A 22,318-nucleotide genomic window follows, 5' to 3' on the forward strand; every position below is an offset into this window, starting at 1 on the left:
TGCCGGGTTAGTCAGGGGTTAATCGTCCCAGTTAGGTTGTTGCTCCTCCTCTCCTCCTTAGCCGCTGGGGATAGGATGTGAGTAGTAGGGGTGGGAGCTGGCGGGCCAATCAGAGGCAGGTGGTGGGAGGCATAGTGTGGTTTCCTCCCGGTCTTATCCTCTTCCTGCCTGGACAGCGAGGACGTCGGACGTGCGGCTTGAGGAGAAGATTCGCATGTGAGTATGGCTGATGAGGCTAACCTCATCGCAGCGCTGCGGTCCCATATCCAGGGCGACACGGGCTTCCTGTCCCGCTTAGTGTCGGGGCTGGGAGACGCCGTAAGCGCTGATCACCCGGCACTTGCAGCGGTCGGTGGCAGGCGGTCCGCACGGCGCATCCGCCCACCGAACCGTTTGAGCCCGAGCCCCCCGCCGCAGCGGCATAGCCGTATGGGAGGAGGAGGGGCTTTGCATTCAGTAAGACGAGGGGGACCAATAGCGAGTAGCGCGCCTTTTCCCGTGGCTCCTCCCCTTTCCCGCGCTCCCCAACCGCCACGCTCAGGCACCATTGCTCCCTGCTCTCCCGATATTTCATCACTTTCCTCACAGCCAGTCCTCACCGCTAGCTTGGCCTCTCAGAGTTCCCTCAGCATGGGAAATTCACAGGCAGCTTCTAGCTCTAGTTCACAGGACCCCACAGGAGAAATGCCAGCTCCCATAACGACTCCTGCTGCTAGTGCTGTGCAGCAAGCACCTGTAGCTGCCTCTGATCTTCCTCACAGTCCTAATATGGCTGCTGCCAGCACAGCTGCAAATGAGATTGGCACAAACTCTGCAGTACTCGCAATCCCTGCCCCCCTTGCTACAGCCATGGCCCAGTCACTGATGCCGCCCAGCGTTGACCAGGCCTCCTTAGAGGAGCGGCTGTCTGTCGCGAGGCGTTCTCACCATAAGCACGCCGCTTCCGGAGGGCGGAGCCGCAGCCGTTCATCCTCTCACTCCTCACATGGCTCATACAGGCGTAGACGCCACAGGCCATCCTCCCATCGCCGCCACCTCTCCCGCCGTTATTCTAGGGAGTCAAGGAGGAGCGACAGAAGTAGAAGGTCTCGATCCTCAAGGTGGCGCTCCCCATCATCGTCGGGATCCTCATCCCGTAGTACTTCTAGGGACAGAGACAGAGAGTCCCAGAGATTTAGCAAGAGGCAGGAGCCTAGAGTCTCGGCCAGTAGGTCGCTTCGCGGGGCCAGTCAGGCCAGCGCGGTGCCCCCTCCCGTTGTTCAGACAACACCCTGTCCACTTCATGTATTTCCGGATCCAGCCCCGGTACCAAGTCTGGTGCCTGTAGCAGAGAGTTCAAGTTCCACCTCCATGGTTCCAGAAGCTCCAGGATCATCGAGCGGTGCTCCCGGTGAGTTTGATTTTGTAAAGGCATGGGGGGAGGGGAGTAGTGGTGACATGGTTATCCCGGCCCTTAAGGCCCTGTTGCAAAAATTAGAACACACTAAGGTAGATCAACCCCCCCCTTCCACAACCCTCACTTCCGAAATCTAATAAGGCCAGTGTCTATAAGGAAGCGTTATTTTGTGGTATTAACCCCCTAGGGTCCCACCTCACCGATGAGTTAAAAGAAAAGATATGGCTGAACCAGTACATAGATATATGGTCTCTGATCACCGTGGACCTCAGCACAGTGGACAGAGAGAGACGTTTTGCCACTGAACGGGCTTTTGACCGTAAACCGAGGGTGGCAAAAACTATTAATAACTGGCTTCAAGCTTTCGCTGTCCTCGGTTGTGTCATGGGCGAAAAACATCCTGAACGCTGTTCAGAGCTGTTCATTTATCAGGATTCTGTGTACACAGCTTTTAAATCTTATGGCGGCAGTGCATGGTGGAAATATGATGAGGAATTCCGTCGCCGCCTTGCACTGCAGCCTGAGATTGGTTGGGGCGTTAAAGCAACCGACCTTTGGATCAGGCTCATGATGTCACAGAAGTACCCCCCCTTTCAGTCAGGGGCCGCTGCTTCTCAAAACGCCCCTGGGGCAGTGGCCGTCAGGAGACCAGGTACCTGTTGGCTTTTCAATGAGGGACACTGCAGATTCTTCAGTCTCTGTAAGTTCAAACATGAGTGCTCTGTATGCGGGGCCCCACACTCAGCATCCAGATGCCCACGTCAGACTAAACCATCAGCCCGGCAGATCACTGCTCCCGAGGGACAGAACCCCGGTGAACGCATTAGAGATGGCCCCATGGCTAAACAGGTATCCCAATAGGCAAACAGCAAACACACTATTTAACGGTTTCTCTGAGGGTTTCTTTATACCATTCACATTATCAATGCTCCCTACATGGTCAGATAACCTGAAGTCAGCTAAACAATATCCCCAAGTGTTGAACAAAAAAATAGAACAAGAGATTGAGCTGGGCAGAATGGAAGGCCCATTCAACGATCTCCCTTTTCCTAATCTTAGTGTATCTCCATTAGGCATTGTCCCGAAGAAAGATCCGGGAAAATTTAGATTGATACATCATTTATCGCATCCCAAAGGGGACTCGGTAAATGATGGTATTTCAAAGGAAGACGCCTCAGTGTCCTATGTCTCCTTTGATAGGGCTGTATCTCTACTGAGGGCAGCCGGTTCTGGAGCCCTACTAGCGAAATCAGATATCAAATCAGCCTTCAGACTTCTCCCGGTTCATCCTGAATGTTATCACCTCCTGGGTTTTCAGTTGGATGGGCTAATTTATTATGACGCCTGCCTGCCTATGGGCTGCTCCATATCCTGCCACTACTTTGAGCTATTCAGCTCATTCCTGGAGTGGGTGGTACGATACGAGGCGGGCAGCAACGCTATAATACATTACCTTGACGATTTCCTCTTTGTTGCCCCGGGAGATGGTAATATTTGTCAGTTCTTGCTGTCTACCTTCTTATTCTTTATGAAAAAGTTCGGGGTTCCAATTGCATTGGACAAGACCGAAGGCCCAACAACATCTCTTTCCTTTTTAGGTATAGAATTAGACTCGGTACAAATGGTTTTCAGACTTCCATGTGACAAGCTAGAAAAGCTGTCTGCCCTGGTGAACGGCTTTCTTTCAGTTAAAAAAGTGACGCTGAAACAAATGCAGTCCCTGCTGGGACTATTAGTCTTTGCATGCAGAGTCATGCCTATGGGTCGAGCCTTCTCCAGACGCTTGTCCCTAGCCACCAAAGGGGTGCGCCTGCCGACACACTACATACGTCTTACCAGCCCCCTAAAAGCTGATCTACAAGTATGGCAGGTTTTCCTGTCCACATACAACGGCCATACATGTGTCCAGGCTGCCGAGGTCACTAATTCTGAATTACAGCTGTTCACAGACGCAGCCGGTTCCTGCGGGTTCGGAGCTATCCTGGGGCAGGAGTGGTGTGCGGAGCCTTGGCCAGCCCAATGGCGAGACCACGGCCTCTGCAGCAACCTGACTCTATTAGAATTATTCCCGATAATTGTAGCCATGCAAATTTGGGGCGATAAAATCGCCAACCGTCAGATTTGTTTCTGGACAGACAACATGAGTGTTGTCCACTGCATAAACAAATTGACCTCCTCCTCTCCGCCTGTCCTAGCATTGTTGAGGTTCCTGGTATTAAAGTGTCTGCAACACAACATCTCTTTCCGGTCCCAACACGTTCCTGGGAAAAGTAATGTGGTAGCTGATGCATTATCTCGCTTCAATTGGCAGGATTTTCGCATGCTGCGCCCGGATGCAGCTCAGGAAGGTGCTGCTTGCCCGTCACATCTGTGGGCCTTACCGATACTAGACTCATGCCCATGATACGATCTTCAGTGACACCGGCGACATGGGATGGCTATGGTAAGGCGTGGACCGAGTGGTGTAAGTTGGTAACGGATCACGAAGTTGATACAAGCGATCAGGTTAGGTTATCCGTCACCATTTCATATCTTATGTCTCTAAAACAGCGAGGTTTATCCAGCATAGCGGCTAAACGCAGAATTGCAGGTGTCGGTTTTCATTTTAAGCTCAGGGGCTGGCCAAACGTCACCAATAATTTTATGATTAGGCAAGCCCTTAAGGGCTGGCAGAAGCAACACGTCAAACGTCCCCCTAGATTCCCTATTTCTCACACCTTGCTAAATCAGCTGTTATCACATGTTGAGCTGATTTGTAAGTCCAAGTACGAACATTTCCTTATTACAGCAGCATTTTGCCTGGCATTTTACGGGGCGCTCAGGGTAGGTGAGTTGGTAGCCCCATCGGCCTACCGCTCGGGCGGCTTGCAGTCTGTAGACGTCCTAGCGGCCAACAATGCCATTAAGGTCAGAATCCGCCGCTCAAAAACTGACATATATGGGAAGGGCGCCTGGTTAACCATATTCCCAGTCACTGGCCCCTTCTGCCCTGTAGCGATCGTTACACGATACATGGCTGCCCGCTCTTCGGGCGTCAATTTCTTACTACACCAGAATGGTCTCCCACTCACCCGCTACCAGTTTCAGGCTTTGCTTAAGAGACTGCTGGGCCTGGTAGGGGTCAACCCTGCTAATTATGGAACACACTCATTTAGGATAGGGGCCGCCACCGAAGCGGCTAGAGCAGGCATGTCTGAGGCTCAGGTTCAGCGCATTGGGAGATGGAGATCCGCATGTTATGCAACATACATTAGACCTGAATTACTGGAATGACTTTCCTTTCATATCCCAGGCGCCCGGCCGTGTGGTTTATAGGACACTCGTTCATTTGGCATGCGGCTAGGAGGGCGGCGATTCGTCCAGGAGGAAAGTCGCTGGGATTCCATTCGGTGGATGCTTACTGGAACGGGGTGAAAGGTCTTCGTTGGTCTGAGGTCCTGACTCATGCGATGGAGATTGGTCGAGCTGCCATGGAGCCGGTGGTTTTGGTGATACATGCGGGAGGAAATGACCTGTGTTTTTTACGGTTAGCCGATTTGCTTACTATTATACGAGCGGACATTGAAAGAATCCCCAGTTTTTTCAAGCAGGTAGTGATCGTTTGGTCAGAAATTATTCCTCGGGTCCAATGGCAAGGGGCGAGAGACGCAGGGGCGGTCGAAAAGGCACGCAGGACGGTAAATGCTCGCACATCACGCTTCGTCCGCTCTAGAGCGGGAGTGGTAGTGAGACACAGGCAGCTGGAGGGGGATAATAGAAGGTTGATGGGCCCGGATGGTGTACATCTCAATGACATTGGGTTAGACATATTTCTGGCTGGATTGCAAGACGGCGTAGAGCAAGCCCTCTTCATCCTGGGTGGGGGTCGCAGCCAGGTCTAGGGGTAGCCTAGCTGCTCCTTGGCGGTTTATTTCAAGTTACCCAAGAGGTGTGAAGGCGGATGTGCCCGTCGGGATCGGCGGCTGGCATACCCTGGGGGAGAACCTCCAGTCTGGAAGTTAATCAACAGTTAAACGGTTAAAGAGAGTTACGACATAAAATAAAGCTGTGGCCTTTTCTACCGCCCATAAAAGTGAACATGTTTGTTGTCTTTATTATGGGACGATAAAGGTTTGGTGGGGTAGTGGTTGCAGTCCTGTTAGTCATGTGGGCTACGAGCTGTATAAGGAGGTGGCACAAGGACTAACAGGGTGGCAGGAGGTTTTGCCGGGTTAGTCAGGGGTTAATCGTCCCAGTTAGGTTGTTGCTCCTCCTCTCCTCCTTAGCCGCTGGGGATAGGATGTGAGTAGTAGGGGTGGGAGCTGGCGGGCCAATCAGAGGCAGGTGGTGGGAGGCATAGTGTGGTTTCCTCCCGGTCTTATCCTCTTCCTGCCTGGACAGCGAGGACGTCCCTCCCTCCCTCCCTTATGTGATCGATGTTTGTAACACATGTTTCTTTGTTAGAAGTGCTCTGCAAGTCACAGCTGTTGGCGGTTTATTTCAAGTTACCCAAGAGGTGTGAAGGCGGATGTGCCCGTCGGGATCGGCGGCTGGCATACCCTGGGGGAGAACCTCCAGTCTGGAAGTTAATCGGCAGTTAAACAGTTAAACGGTTAAAGAGAGTTACGACATAAAATAAAGCTGTGGCCTTTTCTACCGCCCATAAAAGTGAACATGTTTGTTGTCTTTATTATGGGACGATAAAGGTTTGGTGGGGTAGTGGTTGCAGTCCTGTTAGTCACCATCACATGTTCCTGAATGTCAGTGAATCTAAAAACATTGCCCCCTGGGAAATAAAAAATGGAGACACATAAGCAGCACATTTGTTCTCTTTTACATCTGATTTTCCCTTAATTGCTTTATGGCACCAGCACTTTTTTAAGTAATTTTTTTCAAATACGCGAGTCACAAATCTGAGCTGCCCATGTGCCCTCATATAAGGTATCCGGAAGTATAGCGTGCCTGGTGTCCACACATATAGCGTGTCTGGATGTATAGAGTGTCTGGTGTCTGGATGTATAGAGTGTCTGGTGTCTGGATGTATAGAATGTCTGGTGCCTGGATGTATAGAGTGTCTGGTGTCTGGATGTATAGTGTGTCTGGTGTCGGGATGTATAGTGTGTCTGGTGTCTGGATGTATAGTGTGTCTGGTGTCTGGATGTATAGAGTGTCTGGTGTCTGGATGTATAGAGTGTCTGGTGTCTGGATTTATAGAGTGTCTGGATGTATAGTGTGTCTGGTGTCTGGATGTATAGAGTGTCTGGTGTCTGGATGTATAGAGTGTCTGGATGTGTAGAGTGTCTGGTGTCTGAATGTATAGAGTGTCTGGTGTCTGGATTTATAGAGTGTCTGGATGTATAGTGTGTCTGGTGACTGGATGTATAGTGTGTCTGGTGACTGGATGTATAGAGTGTCTGGTGTCTGGATGTATAATGTGTCTGGTGTCTGGATATATAGTGTGTCTGGTGTCTGGATGTATAGAGAAACTGGATGTATAGAGTGTCTTGATATATGGAGTGTATGGTGTCTGGATGTATAATGTGTCTGGTGTCTGGATATATAGTGTGTCTGGTGTCTGGATGTATAGAGAAACTGGATGTATAGTGTGTCTGGTGACTGGATGTATAGATTGTCTTGTGACTGGATGTATGGTGTGTCTGGTGTCTGGATGTATAGTGTGTCTGGTGTCTGGATGTATAGAGTGTCTGGTGTCTGGATTATAGCGTATCTGGTGTCTGGATGTATAGTGTGTCTGGTGTCTGGATATATAGTGTATATGGTGTCTGGATATATAGTGTATATGGTGTCTGGATATATAGTGTGTATGGTGTCTGGATGTATAGTGTGTCTGGTGTCTGGATGTATAGTGTGTATGGTGTCTGGATGTATAGTGTGTCTGGTGTCTGGATGTATAGTGTGTATGGTGTCTGGATATATAGTGTATATGGTGTCTGGATATATAGTGTATATGGTGTCTGGATATATAGTGTGTATGGTGTCTGGATGTATAGTGTGTCTGGTGTCTGGATGTATAGTGTGTCTGGTGTCTGGATGTATAGTGTGTCTGGTGTCTGGATATATAGTGTGTATGGTGTCTGGATGTATAGTGTGTCTGGTGTCTGGATGTATAGTGTGTATGGTGTCTGGATATATAGTGTATATGGTGTCTGGATATATAGTGTATATGGTGTCTGGATATATAGTGTGTATGGTGTCTGGATGTATAGTGTGTCTGGTGTCTGGATGTATAGTGTGTATGGTGTCTGGATGTATAGTGTGTCTGGTGTCTGGATGTATAGTGTGTATGGTGTCTGGATGTATCGAGTGTCTGAAGTCTGGATGTATAGAGTGCCTGATGACTGGATGTACAGTATAGAATGTCTGTATGTATAGCGTGTCTGGTGTCTGGATGTATAGCGTGTCTGGATGTATAGAGTGTCTGGATCTATAGTGTGTCTGGTGTCTGGATGTATAGAGTGTCTGGTGTATGGATTTATAGTGTGTCTGCTGTCTGGATGTATAGTGTGTCTGGTGTCTGGATGTGTAGAGTGTCTGGTGTCTGGATGTATAGTGTGTCTGGTGTCTGGATGTATATTGTGTCTGGTGCCTGGATGTATAATGTTGTCTGGTGTCTGGATGTATAATGTGTCTGGTGTCTGGATGTATAGCGTGTTTGGTGTCTGGATGTATAGTGTGTCTGGTGTCTGGATGTATATTGTGTCTGGTGCCTGGATGTATAATGTTGTCTGGTGTCTGGATGTATAATGTGTTTGGTGTCTGGATGTATAGAGTGTCTGGTGTCTGGATGTATAACGTGTCTGGTGTCTGGATGTATAGCGTGTCTGGTGTCTGGATGTATAGCATGTCTGGTGTCTGGATGTATAGTGTGTCTGGTGTCTGGATGTATAGAGTGTCTGGTGTCTGGATATATAGTGTGTCTGGTGTCTGGATGTATAGAGTGTCTGGTGTCTGGATTATAGCGTATCTGGTGTCTGGATGTATAGTGTGTCTGGTGTCTGGATGTATAGTGTGTCTGGTGTCTGGATTATAGCGTATCTGGTGTCTGGATGTATAGTGTGTCTGGTGTCTGGATGTATAGTGTGTCTGGTGTCTGGATTATAGCGTATCTGGTGTCTGGATGTATAGTGTGTCTGGTGTCTGGATGTATAGTGTGTATGGTGTCTGGATATATAGTGTGTATGGTGTCTGGATGTATAGTGTGTCTGGTGTCTGGATGTATAGTGTGTATGGTGTCTGGATGTATAGAGTGTCTGGATATATAGTGTGTCTGGTGACGGGATGTATAGAGTGTCTAGTGACTGGATGTATAGTGTGTCTGGTTTCTGGATGTATAGTGTATCTGGTGTCTGGATGTATAGTGTGTCTGGTGTCTGGATGTATAGTGTGTCTGGTGTCTGGATGTATAGTGTCTGGTGTCTGGATGTATAGTGTCTGGTGTCTGGATGTATAGAGTGTCTGGTGTCTGGATGTATAGTGTGTCTGGATGTATAGAGTGTCTGGTGTCTGGATGTATAGAGTGTCTGGTGTCTGGATGTATAGTGTGTCTGGTGTCTGGATGTATAGTGTGTCTGGTGTCTGGATGTATAGTGTGTATGGTGTCTGGATGTATAGTGTGTCTGGTGTCTGGATGTATAGTGTGTCTGGTGTCTTGATGTATAGTGTGTCTGGTGTCTGGATGTATAGTGTGTTTGGTGTCTGGATATATAGTGTGTCTGGTGTCTGGATGTATAGTGTGTCTGGTGTCTGGATGTATAGTGTGTTTGGTGTCTGGATGTATAGTGTGTCTGGTGTCTGGATGTATAACGTGTCTGGTGTCTGGATGTATAGTGTGTCTGGTGTCTGGATGTATAGTGTGTTTGGTGTCTGGATGTATAGTGTGTCTGGTGTCTGAATGTATAGAGTGTCTGGTGTCTGGATATACAGTGTTTATGGTGTCTGGATGTATAGTGTGTCTGGTGTATGGATGTATAGAGTGTCTGGATGTATAGACTGTTTGGTGTATGGATTTATAGTGTGTCTGGTGTCTGGATGTATAGTGTGTCTGGTGTCTGGATGTGTAGAGTGTCTGGATGTACAGAGTGTCTTAATGTATAGAGTGTCTGGTGTCTGGATGTATAATGTGTCTGGTGTCTGGATGTATAGCGTGTCTGGTGTCTGGATGTATAGTGTGTCTGGTGTCTGGATGTATAGTGTGTCTGGTGTCTGGATGTATATTGTGTCTGGTGCCTGGATGTATAATGTGTCTGGTGTCTGGATGTATAGAGTGTCTGGTGTCTGGATTATAGCGTATCTGGTGTCTGGATGTATAGTGTGTATGGTGTCTGGATATATAGTGTATATGGTGTCTGGATATATAGTGTGTATGGTGTCTGGATGTATAGTGTGTCTGGTGTCTGGATGTATAGTGTGTATGGTGTCTGGATGTATAGTGTGTCTGGATGTATAGTGTGTATGGTGTCTGGATGTATCGAGTGTCTGAAGTCTGGATGTATAGAGTGCCTGATGACTGGATGTACAGTATAGAATGTCTGTATGTATAGCGTTTCTGGTGTCTGGATGTATAGTGTGTCTGGTGTCTGGATGTATAGAGTGTCTGGTGTCTGGATGTAAAGAGTGTCTGGTGTCTGGACATATAGCGTGTCTGGTGTCTGGATGTATAGCGTGTCTGGTGTCTGGATGTATAGCGTGTCTGGTTGTATAGTGTGTCTGGATGTATAGAGTGTCTGGTGTCTGGATGTATAGAGTGTCTGGTGTCTGGATGTATAGTGTGTCTGGATGTATAGCGTGTCTGGTGTCTGGATGTGTAGAGTGTCTGGTGTCTGGATGTATAGTGTGTCTGGATGTATAGCGTGTCTGGTGTCTGGATGTATAGCGTGTCTGGTGTCTGGATGTGTAGAGTGTCTGGTGTCTGGATGTATAGCGTGTCTGGTGTCTGGATGTGTAGAGTGTCTGGTGTCTGGATGTATAGCGTGTCTGGTGTCTGGATGTATAGCGTGTCTGGTGTCTGGATGTATAGCATGTCTGGTGTCTGGATGTATAGTGTGTCTGGTGTCTGGATGTATAACGTGTCTGGTGTCTGGATGTATAGCATGTCTGGTGTCTGGATGTATAGTGTGTCTGGTGTCTGGATGTATAGAGTGTCTGGTGTCTGGATGTATAGTGTGTCTGGTGTCTGGATGTATAGAATGTCTGGATGTATAGTGTGTCTGGATGTATAGAGTGTCTGGTGTCTGGATGTATAGTGTGTCTGGATGTATAGAGTGTCTGGTGTCTGGATGTATAGTGTGTCTGGTGTCTGGATGTATAGAATGTCTGGATGTATAGTGTGTCTGGATGTATAGAGTGTCTGGTGTCTGGATGTATAGAATGTCTGGTGCCTGGATGTATAGTGTGTCTGGTGTCTGGATGTATAGTGTGTCTGGTGTCTGGATGTATAGTGTGTCTGGTGTCTGGATGTATAGAGTGTCTGGTGCCTGGATGTATAGAGTGTCTGGTGCCTGGATGTATAGAGTGTCTGGTGCCTGGATGTATAGAGTGTCTGGTGCCTGGATGTATAGAGTGTCTGGTGCCTGGATGTATAGTGTGTCTGGTGGCTGGATGTATAGTGTGTCTGGTGTCTGGATGTATAGAGTGTCTGGTGCCTGGATGTATAGTGTGTCTGGTGTCTGGATGTATAGTGTGTCTGGTGTCTGGATGTATAGTGTGTCTGGTGTCTGGATGTATAGTGTGTCTGGTGTCTGGATGTATAGTGTGTCTGATGTCTGGATGTATAGTGTGTCTGGTGTCTGGATGTATAGTGTGTCTGGTGTCTGGATGTATAGAGTGTCTGGTGCCTGGATGTATAGAGTGTCTGGTGTCTGGATGTATAGAGTGTCTGGTGTCTGGATCTATAGTGTGTCTGGTGTCTGGATGTATAGAGTGTCTGGTGCCTGGATGTATAGAGTGTCTGGTGTCTGGATGTATAGAGTGTCTGGTGTCTGGATGTATAGAGTGTCTGGTGTCTGGATCTATAGTGTGTCTGGTGTCTGGATGTATAATGTGTCTGGTGTCTGAACATAGGGTTTCGGCTCCAGCAATGCTTAGTATAGGGGGATCGTTGTAAATGATGACAATAAAAAACAAAAGGCAAAGTAATTGCAGAAATTTTATTAGATTATAGCAGTTTGGCATAAGCTCATGTATTATACTGTATAGAATATATATTCCTGTATCACAGACCTGATAGACACATAACACTGCGTGACTGGTCGCTGGATAGAACTGATAGAAACATAACACGGCGTGACTTGTTCCTGGATAGACCTGATAGACACATAACACTGCGTGACTTGTCGCTGGATAGACCTGATAGACACATAACACCGCGTGACTGGTCGCTGGACAGACCTGATAGACACATTACACTACGTGACTGGTCGCTGGACAGACCTGATAGACACATAACAACGTGTGACTGGTCGCTGGACAGACCTGATAGACACATAACAACGTGTGACTGGTCGCTGGACAGACCTGATAGACACATTACACTATGTGACTGGTCGCTGGTCAGACCTGATAGACACATAACAACGTGTGACTGGTCGCTGGACAGACCTGATAGACACATTACACTACGTGACTGGTCGCTGGACAGACCTGATAGAGACATAACACCGCGTGACTGTTCCCTGGAATATTTCTCCATATATTGGATGTTACACCTGATATGACCCTCCATCTCCATTATCTTTATACAACCTCCATCATTACCCAGATTTACTATTAAAAGTTTTTTTCTGTGATAAAATTTTACTTCACTTTTTTTCACTAGATGCATAAGCTGCCGACACTAATCTGCTGGGATGGGAAAGGTAAATCTGAGCCAATATTGGGAAGGTTCATCATAGTTATCTGTCACCCTGCTCTGTTTTTGTCTAAAAAAGTCCCCCCCCCCCTCTATAACATTGTATACAGGTTATTGTTACTATAGCGCAGAAGCTCTGGGATCTCTTCTCCATTGGCCGGGTAGATTTGCTCTTAGCTTATAAACTGCACTTGAATTCTTTTTCATTTACGTTCTCTTGTTTAACGTCCACATTACACACTGTAGACCCCTTCCATGTGCCTCTAATTTCAGTCTCGAGTCCAAAGAGGGTCCTGACTTTCGCTCTGTACGGCACGGTCATTTTGGCCATCTTCACGGACGCCACCGTTTGTGCGGTTGTGTTCGGAGGGACGCTCACCTTGATACTTGATGAGTAGAGCTTCTGTACCGAGAGAGAACAATGGTAAAACGGTCAGTTCTTCATCTGGTGGTATCTCATAGTTCTTGGTTAAATGGAGGCGGAGAGCAAGGAAGGATTGTTATTCAGTATGGCGGCCATTCATATACAGCAATGCTTGTATTCCATATCCTGACACTGCTGTACTGAATAAGACTGGGATGACACATGGAGGTTTTTTTTTTTTGTAGTTTTGTAGTTTTTGTGCAGGAGCCAGAAGTCGATTCAATGGGATGGAGAATATAATGAAAGGACTTCTCTTTCCTGTTGGATCCACTTCTGGTTTTGGCACAAAAATTGCCCTGTTTGATTCTAGCCTAAGGCTATGTTCACACAACATACATTTTATGAAAATAACGGCCGTGTTGCATTAGAGTCAACGCAAACAACACCCATTGTTCACACATAGTATTGAACAACGGCTATTGAAATACTTGCGATGTCAATTATTTGCGGCTATTGTTCATTAAAGGGGTTATCCAGCGCTACAAAAAAATGGCCACGTTTTCCCCTCTCTTGTCTCCAGGTTGGGTGGGGTTTGGAACTCAGTTCCATTGAAGTAAATGGAGCTTAATTGCAAACCACACCTGAACTGGAGGCAAGAGAGAGGGGAAAGTGGCTATGTGTTTGTAGCGCTGGATAACCCCTTTAGTTTTAATGTAATTTTCAATGCAACAATGACCATTGTCCACCCGTTGTGTGAACATGGCCTAAAGGAGAATTTGGTTGAGGTATTGGTTACAACCCTTATGGAGACATGAGCGTCTGGTGATGTTTTGGGACATGAGACATAGACCTGTCTGGGTGGTCTAGTTGGCTTCTGCTGCAATGGTTTCCATTATAACATCCAATAATCAGGTAATAAGTTGGAAATAGTGGAGCCATAAGAATTGTAGCGTCAATACCTAGTGTAGTTAGAAACAAGAGGCACCTGGTGAGAGGTGTGTGTTCATATTTGTTTGTGTGTGTGTGTGTGTGTGTGTGTGTAGGGGGGGGGGGTTCAAACAATATAAAATAAAGAAGCCACTTATCATGTGCCACCAGTCAGATAATACAGGTAATACTTGTACAAGTCTCGTGAACCCTGCACCATTTTGTAGTCACACCTGTCCTGTGCTATGTGTGCCTTCTTACTATACATCCACTAATCCAGGGAATGATTAGTCAGGTGGAAAACACGGCACTAGGCAGCACATACAACCTTTAACTAAAGGCTGGATTAAAAGGAAGGCACCGGGGGATGGATCTCGGAGCTTCCGCTACCTTAGACGATGTAAGTTCGGTAAATAGTAATGGGATCCCTCAGCAGCGATCATCTTATTCCATCTTATTCCATCTCCAGCTGGCGGTGTCCCCGCTCTCCACCACAGTCCTATACTTCATTGCTAGTCCCTTTAGGCTGTCAGGCCTAGCCGTATGGAGAAGCATGTGTCCAAACTGCATGCAATATAGATTCAGCCACTAGAGGGGGTTGTGCACACCCTACCCAGATTAAAAGATTAAAGGACAACTCCCGCGGGACCCCCTCAAAAAAATAACAGACACACACAGACACCATACTCACCATCCCTCCGGTGACAATCGCCACTCGATTCGCCCGCCGTCCGCCTCTCCGTTGCCGATGTCCGCCGTCCAGCGATGTCTCCGACTTCCGGGTCCAGGGGATGGAAGCCAATCAGGGCTGAGCAAGCTGGAAGCCATGTGATGCGCTCCAGCCAATGAAAAGGCTGCTGGTGTGCATGTGCACCAGCAGCCTTTTCATCCCCATTCACTTTGCATGAAGACGCCGAGGAGGAAGAAGACCCGGACCGCCCCCCGGCTCTGACGTCGTCATCACCAGATGCCACCCGGGAGAAGAGGACCGTGACGACCGTAATAGGTAATGTATACATTCTTTAACTTCCGGGGGGGGGGGGGGGGGGGGGGGGTCGGGGGTCCGAAAGTGGGGGAAGGGGGCCAGACGGGGTATTTAACCACATTACAAAGTTATATAACTTTGTAATGTGTGTTAAATGAGCAAAACAAAATTTTTGTGGGAGTTGTCCTTTAACTGACTAATTATCTCTGCCTGCAGCTTAGGTATATGAGGAGGATTCCTGCACGTATGATCTGCCTGAGCGTCAAGGTTCTTTGGTCCTGCTACGGTCTTGCAAAAGCATCCTTTACTTGTGTTTCCTAGCTACACTGTTCCTGCACTCTCCCTCCTGGTTCACATGTTCCTGCTGTGGTGTTTCCGTGGCCTGGTGTTCCTGCTGTGGTATTTGCATGTCCTGGTGTTTCTGCTGTCTGGCTCTGCACTCCCAAATGTTTATTTACCTGGATCTGATTAGTTTTTGTGAAGGTCCACTTGTGGGTTGTGCTGTGATTCACCTTTACAGTTGTTGAAATTTCGCCAATAGATGGTATTCCAGCTTTAAATGTAAGATCAGCTCCGACACTAAATGTAAATCCATGTTCATGGGAGAAGGTGCTGGTTTCGGTCACGGTTTCACTATAGCTAACACAAAAAAGAAAAAAAAAAACACGTCATGCTGTTATTTTCAGACAAAACAGAAAAAAAATTAAATCTTTCTATTATATGAAGTTCTCACATTGCTTATACATAATATAATTATATACCTAAAATGTCCTTACCCGCTACTTGTATTAACCATGGAGGATCTGAATGTTATCTGATATTAGTGGACACCTTAGTGTAAATAAAATACCAATAGCACAGAAAACATTACCGAGGAGGGTATCAAAAAAACAAAAAAACTTCGTTGATTTTTTCCAAGAAACAACACCGCTCTTGTCCTCAGGTTGTGTTTGCAATTGCAGTTCCGTTCCATTGAGGCAAATAGGGGCGAGTGGCGGTGTTATTACACAGGAGCAGCTAAGTTTTTCCTAATTCTGAACAACCCTTAATAATGGTTTTATTATTGAGTGCCAGCTTATCCTGGCGATCAGCTGATCGGTGCCCCCACTACACTGCGAAGAGAGGCGAACTCAGTTGGCTTTTTTCACTGGGTCGTAAAGAAACATCAAAGAGACATTAATAGTCCTATAATCTAGTTCTTTCTGATGGGACAATCCCTTCAGTATGTTAACCCTGGTCTGGGGGTCACTCAGATTTCTGTTTGCCTGTATGGGACCTTGCACACTACGGAAATCATGCTAACAACTTGTTGAGGAATCCGCTTGACTCTCCACCTGCCCCATAGACCCAATTCTATGCTTGGGCGGAATCAGTCGTCCATCCAAAGAATTAACATGTCACTTCTTTGGGTGGACGACAGAATTCGCCCAAGCATAGAATGGAGCCTATAGGGCCAGCGGAACTTCAATCAGGAGCGCGCATGGGGGTGGGGGGGTGGAGGGAATCTGCGGCAAGTTAACTGTGTAATTTCCTTAGTGTTCACTGGCCCTAAGAGAAACATCATATTACTCACTTGAACGTTTCTTCTATTGAGATTTCCTTTGTGTGATAGTTTGCCTTCTTCAGGATGACTTCACAACTCCCATCGGGATCTATTTTTCCTTCTTCTGGCAGGAACGCAAAGCTTAAAAAACTGACAATTGTCTTGTCTTTTGTGAAAGAGAAGAAGCGGTAAGTATTGTAGCCCGTTCCGATTTTCTCTGCATTGTCCAGGTAGCTCCCCTCATTTGGTATCAACCCGCTGTAAATATGTCCTTGATTATCTACAGACCATAGCTTTTCATCAGGGCAAAATGAGAAAAAACGATAGTGTCCTTTGCCTTTTGTAAAAATTAGCATTATCGGCTCTAAACACGTTTTTCCTTTTTTTTGTGGTACTTCGTTATTCTTCACTTTGTAGAGAACAGCAGATGGATGAAAGAATAAGAATTCATACTTCTCCCATCCTGTTTCATTACGCTTTGTGGCTACAGAAGTCATCCAAGGAACATTCTCATTGGCCGGCTGGGGACCATGGTAGTACTCTCCGTCATTGGTGGTACCATGCAATTCTCCTTCAGGATGAAAGAAAAGAATCTTGAACTTCTCCCATTCCCATTTTCCAACAAGTTTGTCATCAGAAATCCAATTGATGTCTTTCTGTGACGGCAGTGGCCCCCGGTAGAGATCTCCATCACGGACACAGAACAGTTCCCCTTCTGGACTGCAGAGAACATGCTTAACTTTGCTCACTTGTTGCAGTTCTCCAAAATCTTGTGCTCTAGCGTGATAGTTGTCTTTTTTAAGATTTCTCGGTGGCAGGCCGATTCTTACGGTACCCGTCTTAGAGACAGTCAATAAAAGAATCCCTGGGATTAAAATCAATAAAAAGTGAACAATGCCTGTATGCTCAGGTCTAAATGCAGGTACATAACACTACAGGGGCCGCACAGGTACATAACATTACAGGGGCCGCACAGGTACATAACACTACAGGGGCCGCACAGGTATATAACACTACAGGGGCCGCACAGGTACATAAGACTACAGGGGCTGCACAGGTACATAACATTACAGGGGCCGCACAGGTACATAAGACTACAGGGGCCGCACAGGTACATAACATTACAGGGGCCGCACAGGTACATAACATTACAGGGGCCGCACAGGTACATAAGACTACAGGGGCCGCACAGGTACATAACACTACAGGGGCCGCACAGGTACATAACACTACAGGGGCCGCACAGGTACATAACACTACAGGGGCCGCACAGGTACATAACATTACAGGGGCCGCACAGGTACATAACACTACAAGGGCTGCACAGGTACATAACACTACAGGGGCCGCACAGGTACATAAGACTACAGGGGCCGCACAGGTACATAACACTACAGGGGCCGCACAGGTACATAACATTACAGGGGCCGCACAGGTACATAACATTACAGGGGCCGCACAGGTACATAAGACTACAGGGGCCGCACAGGTACATAACATTACAGGGGCCGCACAGGTACATAACATTACAGGGGCCGCACAGGTACATAAGACTACAGGGGCCGCACAGGTACATAAGACTACAGGGGCCGCACAGGTACATAACACTACAGGGGCCGCACAGGTACATAACACTACAGGGGCCGCACAGGTACATAACACTATAGGGGCTGCACAGGTACATAAGACTAAAGGGGCCGCACAGGTACATAAGACTACAGGGGCCACACAGGTACATAACACTACAGGGGCCGCACAGGTACATAACACTACAGGGGCCGCACAGGTACATAACACTACAAGGGCTGCACAGGTACATAAGACTAAAGGGGCCGCACAAGTACATAACATTACAGGGGCCGCACAGGTACATAACATTACAGGGGCCGCACAGGTACATAACATTACAGGGGCCGCACAGGTACATAACATTACAGGGGCCGCACAGGTACATAACATTACAGGGGCCGCACAAGTACATAAGACTACAGGGGCCACACAGGTACATAACACTACAGGGGCCGCACAGGTACATAAGACTACAGGGGCCGCACAGGTACATAAGACTACAGGGGCCACACAGGTACATAACACTACAGGGGCCACACAGGTACATAAGACTACAGGGGCCGCACAGGTACATAAGACTACAGGGGCCACACAGGTACATAACACTACAGGGGCCACACAGGTATATAACACTACAGGGGCCACACAGGTACATAACACTACAGGGGCCGCACCATTTGCTGTTTCCCCCTCATCTTCTCTTCCTCAGGGATCAGTCCTCTCCTTTTCTTAGTCTTACACATCCCCCATCAGACACACCATCTCCATGCTGATGCCACCCGGCTATATACTTCCTCCTTCTTCTGTGGCATTACACTCACACTCCTTGTTTGAATCTGACCCCTGACCTGCATCTCACAGCTCCCTCCTTTTAGTGAATCTCTGTGTATATAGCCGCCTTACAGAAGGATTCGGGACACCGCCTGTGACCACATAAGCTCGGTCACTGATCGGTGAGGTCAGGACATTGGAGCGTCCACCACATTGGATCAGCAGACGGCCTGTAAGTTAGTTCTTACCAGGGTGAACCGCTGCAGAGGAAGCCGATGGATTGGATTGTTCCATGGTTTTCTTAGGGTTTATGGAGCAGACTCCTTGGTCTTCTGGAATATTCTGTGTTATATGTCTCCTTGGGTTCAGATCTGAGAAGAGAATCCGCCGTGTAAAAGATAATACTGTATTAAAGAAGAACTCAAGCAATTTTTTTTTCTTTCAAATCAACCGATGCCAGAAAGTTATATAAATTTGTAATTTACTTCTATAAAAAAAATATGCAGTCTTCCAGCTGCTGTATGTCCTGCAGGAAGTGTTGTATTCTCTCCAGTCTGACACAGTGCTCTCTGCTGCCACCTCTGTCCATGTCAGGAACTGTCCAGAGCAGCAGCAAATCCCCATAGAAAACCTCTCCTGCTCTGGACAGTTCCTGACATTGACAGAGGTGGCAGCAGAGAGCACTGTGTCAGACTGGAGAAAATAGATTACTTCCTGCAGGACACACAGCAGCTGATAAGTACTGCAAGACTGGAGTTTTTTAATAGTAAATTACAAATTTATATAACTTTCTGAAACCAGTTGATTTGAAAGAAAATTGATTTTGCTGGATAACCTCAGAGACTTTTACATATGATCTTGCATTAACCATATTCTAACTATAACACTAAAGGAATGGCCGGGACGAGGGGAAGGAGATGGTTAAGTTAGTTCTATAGAGAGAAAATAAGGACATGGCTACACAGCACAATGGGGATTGCTGAGTTCTCTTCAACGATGACCCAGACCCCCACTCTCCCACCCTGGGTATCTACCCCTCATATCATCCTCTATTCACACATCCCCCACCGTTACCCCCACTATCCTACAAAACCAAGGAACACTCAGGTTGAAGTTGAAATCAAGTGACAGGCTGCTTAGCCAATCACTGGCCAGGGCAGGACCGTAACGGACAGTGATTGGCTGAGCAGGCTGTCACTTCAGTAACTGTCTCTGAACTTGCAGTTGTGGCTGCAGACAGCGGGCAGGAGAGAAGAGAACACTGGGGTGCATGGAGAGATGATGTATGAACCAGGGGCGTAACTAGAAATGACCCCATAGCAAATATTTGATTGCCCCCCCACCCCTTCCCAACTGACCACTAAGCCATCAAGCGTAGTCATAGCTGCATAATTGCAAGCGCTGGTCAGGAGTGCTTTCAGTTAAAGGGACATTTGCAGATCCCGGGAGGCCATCTCAGTTACCTGGTGCTGCAAATATGGCAGCTCAGTGGGCCCAGTGTATTGCAGGAGCAGGCCACAGGGCTCCCTGATGCGGCGGGCCCCATAGCAGCCGCTATGGCGGTTATGCCCCTGGTATGAACCTCACAGCAAGGACCTCAAGGACATCACTAACGATATATACTGTTTATGTGTGTATATATATATATATATATATATATATATATATATATATATACTGCCCTTACTGCACGTTAGTCGAACTAACCTTAAGCCTAAAAAACTATGAAATAAGCAAAAGAGAGCTGGTACATCTCATCTGATGGCTCTAGATATACAGTCATGCAATACAGATGTATCCAGGCTTAACATGAGTTGTAGCCAGGGTTAACTTGATCCTTGACACAACAATAGTTAAACGTGTTATTGTGATCAAGTTAACCCTGGCTCCAAGTTATGTTAAGCCTGGCTACATGTGTATATGAGAAGATCCTAAGTGACTGAGAAAATACGGAATACGCTCTTGTATACGCGGCATTGCATTGATCCGCAGACACAGTCAGATGTCCTAATAAAGATTCAGATCACTCTCCTCTTACCATTTCTCAGATAAGACAGGGGTCACACTGTGTTATTGCTGTCCGTTTTATGGGGGGGGGGGTTACGGATGCAAAACATGGATGGTAAAAATGAGTGCTGTTGTACGGCATCTGTCAGGATCTGATTTCTATTGTTCACGGTTTTCTCTACGTTAGATTTAAACCTTAACGAACAAATACAGTAATACGGAGGCAAAAACACACTGGTGAACCCCGCCTCAAAAAAGAAAAAAAAAACCATATGTATATTACACTGTTACAATATAAACCTATTGAAACTGCAAGTGAAATCAAATTAGCAAAATTGCAAAATGTTGTTTGAAAAATATAAAGATAACATGAAGGGTTTCACTAAAGGCAAAATTGGTCCCATAAAAAAAACACTAATAATAATAATAATAATAATAATAATAATAATAATAATAATAATAATAAAGAAACATGAGTTATGGTTTTTAGAAGGTGAGAAAGATCAATCTGATATAATGACTGTTCCATTACCTGCAGTATAGAGCTGTACAGGGAGAGCGGGCGGCACCAGGATGGGTTCTGATGTGGGCTTACTGAGGAGCATGGCTCATGTTATATCTGTATTATAGTATATACTAACAGCCAATCACAGCGCAGGTTCACACCCCCTAATATATGGGGGTGTGATGCTAATTGGGGGGAGGGGCTTAAAAAACAAACAAACTTATATTAGAGAAATCTTATGATTGCCCATGTGCCCCGACACAAGGCATACAACAATACCACAATACAGGAACGGAGACGCGTCCCCTGTACGGTCGCTGAGGAAGTGCTGATGAAAAGTAAAGTACCAGCATCAGCATCTTCCAGGTTCTTGAGAATACATCTTTGAAACAATGAGTGAAACACCCTCCATGTGGTAACCCACCTCTCAGACCTTGTATGTGGTTGTGGTGTAACCGGTTTATTGCCTAAAATACTTGTGTCATGTTACATATTATTTGTAAAGAACAAGTAAAAATAAGTCACTTTGCAAAATTAATATGTTTAACCCCTTAGGGAACAAGCCTCTTTGGACCTTAATGACCAGGCTCATTTTTCAAGATCTGACCTGTCTCACTTTATGCGCTTATACCTCAGTGATGCTTTAACGTATGCTTGCGATTCTGAGAATATTTTTCCGTAACATATGTTACTTTAAATTTGTGGCAAAATTTGGTCACTGTCTTGTGTCGGGCTTTTATTGTGAAAAACATCATAATATCATGAAAAATTTCAAAAAATTTGCCCTTTACTAACTTTGAAATTCTTTGCTTCTAAAAAAAAAAAGAAAGTCACATGACATAAATTAGTTATTAAGTCACATTATCAATATGTCCTCTTTATTCTGATTTCATTTTGTAAACATATTTTACTTTTTTAGGCTATGTTCACACTACGTATATGTCCGGCCGCATATTTTTCGCGGCCGGACATATACGTGTGAAACTCCGGCCGGGGATTTACGTAAGTTCCGGCTGGCTATGTACGGTCCGCAAACTTACGCTCGTAGTCTACTTATGCTTCCCAAGCGCCCTACGTAGCGATCTGACAGCGGTCTTTTACTTGAAAATCTTCGCCTAGCCCCCGACACCCCACAGAACCTTTTGGATCGGCAAAGCAAAGTGCAAAAATGAAGAAATCACCACTAAGTACAGGACCGCATGTTACGCTACGGGTGTAAGTTACGGCATTTCCGTCCTCAAACAATGGTCTGGTTCATATTTTACGGCGCCGCATACGATCCTGGCGTAAGTTCTTACGTAGTGTGAACTGTGCAGCCGTAGATCGTATACTTTCCATTGTACGCAAACTACATAAAGCTCCGGCCACTTATTCACGGAGCGCGCTATGGCCGGAAACTTACGTA

The 22,318-nt window shown here is 46.6% G+C and overlaps 1 protein-coding gene across 1 annotated transcript; it reads right to left on the reverse strand.

The window, feature by feature from the left end:
• Positions 1-11,700: 11,700 nt before the first annotated feature.
• On the reverse strand, positions 11,701-20,991 carry LOC138796651 (uncharacterized). Its single transcript, XM_069976275.1, has 5 exons — positions 20,941-20,991; positions 18,650-18,772; positions 16,092-16,926; positions 14,977-15,157; positions 11,701-12,645 (listed from the first exon to the last, which is right to left on the reverse strand). Exons 2-5 carry the CDS (start codon positions 18,693-18,695, stop codon positions 12,421-12,423), a joined length of 1,287 nt encoding a protein of 428 aa, XP_069832376.1. The 5' UTR covers positions 18,696-18,772; positions 20,941-20,991; the 3' UTR covers positions 11,701-12,420.
• Between the last annotated feature and the right edge of the window lie 1,327 nt (positions 20,992-22,318).

Source organism: Dendropsophus ebraccatus, chromosome 7 (genome assembly GCF_027789765.1).
Source record: "Dendropsophus ebraccatus isolate aDenEbr1 chromosome 7, aDenEbr1.pat, whole genome shotgun sequence".
In the NCBI taxonomy this organism is placed as follows: Eukaryota; Metazoa; Chordata; class Amphibia; order Anura; family Hylidae; genus Dendropsophus; species Dendropsophus ebraccatus.

What these genes read in the sequence shown, in the direction of transcription:
- LOC138796651 (XM_069976275.1), bottom strand. Translation starts at nt 18,695, where the DNA reads ATGGAACAATCCAATCCATCGGCTTCCTCTGCAGCGGTTCACCCTG. An exon ending in CTCTGCAGCGGTTCACCCTG is followed by an intron (nt 16,927 to 18,649) that starts GTAAGAACTAAC and finishes TTTTAATCCCAG; the next exon opens with GGATTCTTTTATTGACTGTC. An exon ending in CAAAAACTAATCAGATCCAG is followed by an intron (nt 12,646 to 14,976) that starts GTAAATAAACAT and finishes CTCTCGGTACAG; the next exon opens with AAGCTCTACTCATCAAGTAT.